Source organism: Echeneis naucrates, chromosome 3, assembly GCF_900963305.1.
Source record: "Echeneis naucrates chromosome 3, fEcheNa1.1, whole genome shotgun sequence".
Taxonomy (NCBI): Eukaryota; Metazoa; Chordata; class Actinopteri; order Carangiformes; family Echeneidae; genus Echeneis; species Echeneis naucrates.
The window spans coordinates 16372115-16381700 of NC_042513.1; the positions used below are offsets into that span (position 1 = coordinate 16372115).

Genomic DNA, 9586 nt, shown 5'->3' on the forward strand with positions numbered 1-9586 from the left:
ATGTCATACAACAATAATTATAACCACCTCACACAATAAAGTGGAAATAAGACAGAATAGAGGATCATTCATCTGATAAATTCATATGTTATCACTCAGTAGGCTTCTATGGTTCACAGTATATAGCGGTGTGTAATGGCTCTGGGTGACGACAAAAAGGCTGCTTTGGCAAACATGTTGCCCACATTGTGTTGATAATAATTTTCTGGAGCAGGCTCATGAGACATTTATGTCCAAATCTAATCATAAGAGTTACCATGAGACAAGAGGTTTACAACACCCCATAAGCCAATGCTGGTTTTCACTCATCTTAGGAAAAGCCTGCATGAACATCATTTTGTGCATACACAGCTTTCTAAGCATTCAAAGTGCTGAAGAGACTTAAGTTTATTATATTGTGTCATGTTTGGTACTGTACCTCCTCCATGTGGCAGACTATGGTACGGGTCTGACCTCTGGATCTGGTGGGGACCCATCAAAAGGACACTTAAGCAGAGCAGACATTGTCATCACCAGTTTGAGGCAATGGAAAGTGTCCTCCTAAAATATTCAAGATGGTGTTCTCTCCCTCCCTGAATCCCCTCCCTCTTCACTATGGGTCCTACTGAACCTGCACAGCCTGCTCTTGCCCTCCCTCCTCCTCTCATCCCTGCTTCCTCTGTTCCCGCTTGGCACTTCCACAGTAAAGTGACTATCACTGTCCTCTGCTTTCATCGAAGAAGACAAAGGCTCAGAGGTTGATGTCCCCCCTGGGACCTGTGGCTGAGATTGGGTTGGTGTTGTGTGGGAGCTGCTTGGAAACAAAGGGTGTGAGATGGGGGAGCGGGGCCCTAAAGGGGAGTAACGTCTTAAGGAGACACCTTTAAGGTTAACCGCAAGCTCTAGAACTAGTTTCCTAGATGCTCTGGGGTGGTATGGGGGCACAGAAGCTTCCTGGGAGATGGGAGGAAGTCCACTGTGGGCTGAAGAGTCACTCTGAACTGGGGTAGGAGGCTCAGACTGTGGAGACCTGGTGCTTTCCCTGCTAACAGGTGATGATTCCTCATCCTCTTGACTGTCCACTGACTGAAAAGAGAGAGGTGAGGCAGGGCTCTCTGGTGTGCAAGGCTGCGAATCCATAGTGGCTGAGAATCGGGAGCCACTACCCACTAAATCAAACTCATCCCCAAACTGATCCCTGGACTCGACCTGAGGCCCCTGCTCCCCCACAGTTCGGTAGCTGTGGAGCCCCAATGTGATCTGTGTGTGTCCAGGGCCATCCAACAGCGGGACGTGTCCTCTGGCTCTCCCTCCAACGTGGAACAGACGACTCCAGAGATGCCCGAGGCGCCGGCGGGAGGAGGAAGAGGTGGAGCGCCGCGTTGAGTGACGTCTGATCTGTCTGCGCATTGCCAGCCGCAGATTCTGTAACATTGAGGCCTTGGGGGGCGGGGGGGGCACAGATATAGGACTTTATGAAATTTATTATACAAGATATCTGACCATAAAAGCTCCAACTTCAAATGTGAACACATTCAGGACATCTGGTCTGGGACACATGTGGCCATAGTTCTAAAACACAAATGTGTCCTGGGCCAGACTGAGGGACTGCCTACCATCCTGATGTCCGCTGCCTCAGCTTAATTAGCCCAATTACAGTTTATTAATGAAATGAAAATATATGCAAGTAGAGCATAGACTTGAGTTACTTGGGTTACTTGTTACACATGTGGAGGTTTGGAGTCATAAAATGGGATGATATTTAAATGTGTTACCATTTTATTTGCCAAACATTGTTTGTTCAAACACAGTTTGAGATTGTGTTCTTATGTGTTAAGGTATTACCTGAGTTGGGCTGTATACTGGGAAATCCTCCACTGGAGGGATGAGACCTTGGGCGATCAGTTGACCATACGAGGGCGGAGCCTCTCTCTGTACAAATTCTGCCTCCATGCGAGTCATCTGAGTCTCAAACGCTCTGTGGGGAGAGAAACAGAGGGAAACAAAGAGCAGACAGACAGACAGAGAATATGACTACGAAATTCAAAAACTCAAGGCAGTGGTGTGAAAAATGCTGAGTAAATGAATAACTGCAGCATCTGTCCCCACCTGTACTCTCTGCTCCGGAGTGAGTGTAGTTTGAGGGCACAGCCGAGGGCAATGACCAGGAGCAGACTGCAGACCAGGCTGCCGATCAGAGCTGCAGTTATGACTTTTCTAGGCACTGCAGCCAGGCAGTCCCTCTCGTCACTTCCGTCTAAGCAGTCTTCCTGGCCGTCACACCGCCACGTCTCAAAGATACAGAGGTTGGTCCCACAGTGGAAGTTTCCAGGCTGGCAATCATAGCAGTTCTTCTCATCTGACCCATCAGGGCACCTCTTCTGGTTGTTGCAGCGCTCTGAGGCAGGATAGCACACTCCAGTGCCGCCCTCACAGGGAAACTCCCCATCCGGGCAGGTTGGGCAGCCCTCCTCATCGCGGCCTGACGGGCAGTGCCAGTAGCCATCACAGCGCTGCCGTTCAGAGTAGCAGCCCTGATCGCTGCCACAGGGATGCTCACCAGGAAAACAATAACCTTTGACCTGCAGGCAATAGGATCATTTACTCCCATTAGAATTTAGTTGTTTCCTTAAGAATAATGGGAAACATAAATGAAAACCTTTAGGAAGAGAAACTACAAGTTGTAAAGTATAGATGGAGATAAATGAAAGGTTGCAGGTTTGAATCCACTACCTGGTATGTGGCGTTGAAGCCATGTCCAGGGCTGTGAGGCTGGGCCCTGTACAGTACACTCATCTGGCCTCGACTCGACTCCAGCAACGTCAGGCGCCTGTTGTTGTGATGTGACAACACCTGCAGGAGATGCTCTGCCTGCAGCAGCAGGCCATCATAAACATGCAGAGAATCCAAGGGCCCGAGCTGCAGGTCCAGCTGCAGTACAATGGGTTTGGGGTCCTGGGTGTCTAGCAGCCAGGAGCATCTGAGCTCTGTCACAGCACTGTGATTCGCCCGGAAGAAATCTGGGGAAGCAAAAGAGCCATAGAAGTTCCCCAGACGTTTACCGCAGGTGGTGTCCGGGCATCGCAGCTCATCGGTTCCATCTGGGCAGTCCCGGGCACCATTGCAGCGCAGGGCAGCAGGCAGGCAGCGGGTGGACTGGACCTCGGTGCAGGGCAGGGAGCCAAAGGGGCAAAGACCAGGCTGGGCCTCAGTGGGAGGGGGGGCACAGCTGTGCTCATCGGTAGCATCGCCACATTCATCTTGACCGTTGCACTTCCACGAGCGAGGAAGACACTTCCCGTTCCCGCACAGAAATTCATCTGACTGACAGCTACTCTGACCCAGATGACCTGCAGAGGACAAGGATTATCAGACTGGAACCACAGGGGAGACTAGACTGACGAGTTAGCATTTAGCTGCATGCAACAACACACAGTAACATCAGTGTATACTCGCACAGTCAGCCTAAGCAAATGCACACTGTTGGCACTTGATCAAGCAAAAAAAAAAAAAAAATAGCGCATTTGGATTTTCTGTCAGCCCACGCTGCCTAATGGTTTTGTTTGAATGCTTCACCGCAGTCTGGCAACTAATCTCCACTTGTTCATTTTAATACACTCTGTCTAAATTACAATAAATCCTGATCCAGTTTCACAGGCCAACTGTGTACTCTGCTGATGCAGCCTGAAAGCCTCTAGTCTATTCTATATAGTCCAGCAGAGTTCGTCATAACTTGAGATTGTAAATAACACATTTTTACAATATATTTCAAAATATACAGCTGAACAAAATTTACCGTGATAAATCTTACACAGAGATTTACTGAACACAACACTGAATATTTTTTTTTTTGCATATAGAGCAGGGAGGTGAGATCCAAACACATGCCCGACACTCACAGACCTGCTTAGTGCTGTCCACTTGAGCCAAGATCAATCAATTTCTAGTTAGAAGTAGCAGTGACAAAAATGCTGTTTTTTATTTAAAAGCTGCTAGAGTTGAGAGAAAAAATGTACTACATACAGTGAAATATAGCATGATAATACTCAAGTAAAAGTAGATTTTACCTCGACTTCATTGATATTTTTGGTATTTTTTTGGTATATATATTTATATATATTTTTGGTATTTACATTTAAGATCACTTTGTACCTTATATAGTTAGAATTTTGTCTTCAGTGAGATTAAGGATAGGACAAAAGCTGATCTCTACATCCTTCCTCATCCAGCTTACCTCTGATGTACGAGAGGCGGAAGCCCTGCGCTTGACCTGAGCTGTTGGCATGAGAGTGGAAGAAAAGCCAGACACGCCCCCTGGTGGATATGATGGGTGGAGGCAGCATGGAGCCACACAGCCTGGACTCCCTATTCCAGGTAGGAGTCAGCAGGAGCCAGTCCCCCGAACAACTTCCTGACTCGGCCAGGTCAAAGTTACGGAAACTAGAGCAGAGCATTGACCTTGTCAGGCGCTTCCTCACAAACAGACGCAGCTGTGTGAAGTGTGTGTGTCAGTGTGTGTCAGTGTGTGTCAGTATGGGCCTACCTGATGGTAATGACCTCTCCCTGACCACCCTGGATGTGCCAGCTGCAGTTGACTCCAGCGGGATAGTTGAAAGGCCAGGAGGGGCTGTAGATCACACCCCTCCGCTCCGTATGGACCTCCATCCGCTCACTGCAGCCTGCTGGGTAACAAAAAGAGAAGGGCAAAAGAGCTGAGGCGAGTCTGCATGCTTTTTGCCACCAAATTACCTCTGACCGAGATGAAGTACATTTGACAAGAGTGGTAAAAGAGATAAAATAAATACATTTACAAAGGTCAATTTTTCTAGTCATCATGTTGCAGTTGCACATCCAGCTAGTTAATCAAGTGATAATTTGTCTTTGACTTCATACACATTCACTGTTCACTGGTGCGCTTATTCAGCAGAAATTATAATGCGAGAAGGGGCTGAATTTTAATGTATCGATTAAAAGCTAAGAATCCAATTCTCTCCATTCTTGCTACTGTCTACAAATTTCATAGAAAGGGTGAGGGTTGTGTGTTAACCTCACTATCAGTTCTTCAGTTTCATTCCTTTTCTTCTGCTGAAGAAATGAATGTAAAGCTTTAAAACAATGTCACAAATATGCATGTGATCTTTTTTAAAAGGATAAATAATGTACAATAACATCTGGAAAATGTAGTTTTATAGCAAAGGTTGCTTAAACAAGAGTGCATAGTGATGTTGGGAACTATTTTCAGCTGCTGATGAACAAACAGTTAGTGTAGTAATGAATTACTGTTCGCAGCACAGTGGTTTGTGTGTTAATGAAATTTAAGGAATATGTCACCCAATGCAGTGGTTCCTATGGGTGCCCACCAGCAGGTGGAAAATTATAAATATAAATCCTTCCATTTTCCATCTTGGTCAGGGGTTTCAAACATTTCCTGCATTAAGACATCTCGAAACAAAAACCTTGGTCTAATTTGTCTCCATTTAAAGGTCAGTTGTTTTCAGCGGAGCACTGTGGCACAGACGAGGGAGGTGTATCTGGCTCTGGATACAAACTCAAATAATAAAGCCACTGTTGGTTTTTGTCTTTAAAGAAGATTTGTTGACAATAACACAGATAAATACACTGTCAATAAACAACAGACGGTTTTATGGGAACTTGAAGAATCCTCATCATCTGAACGGAGATGACACATTTTCACCAGAGAGACGTCATCTGTTCCCTTATTCATGATGGACCAGGAGCTATGCACACTCAGCAGGATCCATGCAGCTACAGTACTGCCAGGACACACACACACACACACACACACACACACACACACACACACACACTATCTCTTGCCATTCAAACATATAGATTTTGTTCAGACCTCAGCCAGCGATGCATTAAAGATGTTACCATAAATGCTGCTTCATTCTTGTAAATAAAGAACTGTGTCAAAGCACAAGGGGCTTTATTTCTCCCATTTTGTCTCAGTCAGTGCTTAAAACAACAAATGACCTGGCTGCTTTTCAGGGGAGCTTTGTGCTGATCTCATGGTTTCAAAACAAGGCCCAAGCAGCAGCAGCCAGGGCAACAGCATCACTTCCCCTGGCTCCAGGGAAAAAACACTGTGAAGTGGCCAACAGGAGTACCAGGAATAGGACACAGGCCTGCTTGGAGATCAGGCAACAAATTTCCCTATAGCAATTTTATGCTCTTTCTTGTGGCGAGAATGGGAATGTAGAGCAATTAGGTCACTGTTTAATCATTTCTTTATGGCTTAATGCCACCGTAGAAATGAGACTCAGACGAGAAGAAGCTTTTGAACAAGCTTCTTAATTAACCATAACCTTAAAGACTGAACTGGACTGAACTGCTTGACAGCCACGATCTAACTCTAACACGCTGCAGAGAGTCTGCTCACTTCAGCTGAGTGTTTGTTTCAAGCTTCTTTGATGAGGGCAGTCAGCACAGTGAAGCACAGGGCAGGAGGAGGAATCAGTTAGAGCCCAGTGATAGATATCGACTACCAAGACACACCAACCTTAGCCCTCAGACACACACACACACACACACAAACACAAGCTTGACTGAACTCAGTAGTCTAAAATAGAGCAGCATTTTGGTGCAATAAATGACTTGATTAGAGTTGTGACTGTTTTCATTACATTTTCTAAATAACGTCTTGTTTGATTGGTGATGAACTGGAGTCAAAATGTGATGGGGGCAGGCTCAAGGGGGGAAATATACTGGGCTGTACTCTCATCTTCTGTCACTTTGTACTTCATTTCTGCCAAATGTCTGCACAGATTGGACTGTACATTTGGAGCCCGACAGGAGCAGCAGCAGTACAGCTGCAACACATGGGAGTGCTGAAGACAAGCTGCAACTTTTTTTTTCTGTATTACACACTCTGATGCCAAGCCTTCTGTGATGTATCACATGGTCAAGGTCAGAAAGCCTCATCTGTACTTTTTAAGCCAAATTCTGCAACCAAAGTAACCGCCTGACTACAGCTATTTAACAAATATAGTGGCAGGAAACACATTTCATGGTGAAACATGCTAAAATAGTAAAATTGTGTTAATCTTTTACTCTGCTTTTTTTTTCAGACAGAAAAAGCTGGATCCGATTAGAATGGTGTGTGTGTGTGTTGGGACACTGTGTGTGGGATGTTATGGCGGTGTGAGTCCCTTTATTTTGTCACACACACTCTCAGTGACAGTTCGACCTGTCTGCTGCTTTGACAGCCTGCTCCTTTGTTTTCATGCCAGAGGAGAGAGGGATGTGATAATGGAGAGGAGGAGGAAGAGGATGGTGGGGGGGGGGGGGGCTGCCTGCAGAGAAGCAGTGATGTAATGCAGATAACGGCATCACATTCGTGAAAGAGCATCCATGTTTCCACAATAACCCCGGTCGATCATTTACCCACCGCAGATCGATAGCCCCGCAGGTCCCTGGGCGGCCGGAGGTTAGCGGCCACCGGAGAGCGGCCACGGCAGCAGCACGGGTGTGAACCTGAGCTCAGAGAGGAGTGAGACTCCCTGTCCTCACCCGGACCGCCATCCATCCCCTGCACCGGGCCGTGTTTTCAGGTGTCCAAACGTCCCCTGAGACGTGACAGCAGGGAGTGTACATTGTTTTTACTCACCTGCACAGAGCAGAGCGGAGCGGAGCCACAGCAGCCCCAGCAGCCGCTCCGGCAGCCTCATGGTCCGGCGGGACTTCTCAGATGGTCTCCGGCTGTCTGCTCCACATGTGTGTCCTCCAGGTAGAGTCCCGCACCGGCCTGCGGCTCACACACACACACATACACACACACACACACACACACACACCCCGGGGACACCCGACTGTGGACAAGCCTGGTGTCCTTTACAGACACGGACAACACATAGCAGTGAAGGCTGCGAGTCCCACTGTGCCGCTTCCGCCTACCGTCTTCAAAATAAAAGCTGCATTCACTCATTCTGAGCAACGCCAAACGGTGACAGTAAACAGTGCATCGGAAATAACTAGTTATTCACCCCGATTATTGTGTTGTTTCATTAACTTAACTGGGTCTGTTTTAATTTTTAAATGTTTTTTTATGGTATGGATGGTAGTGATGGGATGAAAGAACAGATGATGATCCTGATGAACAACAGGATTCATCAATTCTTCATGACGTGACCCAACATGAGCTGGAAAGTGAAACCACACATGCATGTGGGCATTCCCTAAATATGAGTGAGACCATCACCGAGGCCCAGAGTTGGGTCAGGGGCCCAGGCTCTTCAGGCCTGCCACCTGTGCTTCCTCGATCCGTGTTGAGAAAGCGTTGCCCTGCACTGTGAATGAGTGACCCTGGATGTGTTGTGCTGCATTAAGACTGGGAGAAAGGAGAGGAGGCAATTCAGAGGACTGTAGCACACTGCTGTCCTGCAGCCTGCCCTGGCAGAGTGCTCACTGACCCCACCCAGGCCCCCCAAGGTGTGCTGCATTCAAGTCTTATGTCTGATGTGTGTTGTGTGGCGAAATGTGTCTGTCAAAAAAGATATGGAACAAGTTCAGATTAATGTTGGAGCAATTTAGGAGGCAGGTAAGTGAGGGCCCAGTTCTCAGCCAGAGGGCCGCTCCAGTGAATCCAGCAGGCCAGGCACAGGCCAGCCATCGAAAGGCACCCGCAGCCCCCCCCCCCCCCCGACCCGGGAGGTCACGGTCTGTGTTTTTGAGTATGGGAAATCTGATATAGAATAGAAGAAGGACTGATGCACTGTTGGCTTTAAATGGCCTTTTCTCAGCCAACTTCAACCACTTATCCATTTTACGGGGGGAGCTGGAGCCAATCGGCCTGGTCACCAGTCCATCACAGGGCCAACACACAGAGACAGACAGAGACCAACAACCACTCACACTCAGACCTACGGACCACCTACGTCACCAATTAACCTGAACATTCTGCTGACTGTGATCAATACAAAAAATCCAATGTAAAAGAGAAAATAGTCTTTCTTTTGATTAAAAAAAAAATTGAAAAGTAAGCCATTCGTTAAAGTAGATCTCTGACACATTGCATTTTTTGTTTGTTGTTGATCTGTGTAAAAAAATTGAAATGAATAAATAAATTTAAAAAACATTACCTTCAATCTCCTGTTTGTCCTGTCTGAAAAAAAAAAGAATGAAGAAAGGGAGCGCAAGTTAAAACGACAACAACGACAACAAAGCAACAAAAAGCACACGGCTGAGACGCAGTGGCAGGTCTTACTTTGAAGGCCCCACTGTCCAAGTTCCGCTCTGGCTGTGATGTCTCTGTGCTCGGCTTGTTCCACCAGGATCAGTCGGTCCACATCAGTCTTTGTTCCGGCGGCCCAGCCGGCTGCTGGACTCGGCACATGGCCGTGAACATGCAGTGTAAAAGGTGCAGGGCGGCTGAGGAGTGTCTCTGGCGTCGTCGGACGGCTTCTCCCTGCAGCCCGCCGGCTCTGCAGGCGCTGCAGACATCTGACAGGAAATGTCCACAGCGCTGTTTTCACAGAAACCTCAGAGCGTTTGGGGAAAATTAAAGAGGACGAGTGTCAACCGCTAAACTTAAATGTTCATGAGTCAGAGGAGCGTTTGGTGGAGACAGACGCAGAGGGGGAGGAAA

General features: G+C 47.3%; 1 protein-coding gene across 1 annotated transcript; it reads right to left on the reverse strand.

The window, feature by feature from the left end:
* Window positions 1-549: 549 nt before the first annotated feature.
* lrp3 (low density lipoprotein receptor-related protein 3) lies at window positions 550-7713 on the reverse strand. Its single transcript, XM_029498541.1, has 7 exons — window positions 7610-7713; window positions 4523-4661; window positions 4214-4419; window positions 2713-3329; window positions 2089-2561; window positions 1825-1957; window positions 550-1419 (listed from the first exon to the last, which is right to left on the reverse strand). The coding sequence occupies exons 1-7, from the start codon at window positions 7668-7670 to the stop codon at window positions 550-552; spliced, it is 2499 nt and encodes an 832-aa protein (XP_029354401.1). The 5' UTR covers window positions 7671-7713.
* Between the last annotated feature and the right edge of the window lie 1873 nt (window positions 7714-9586).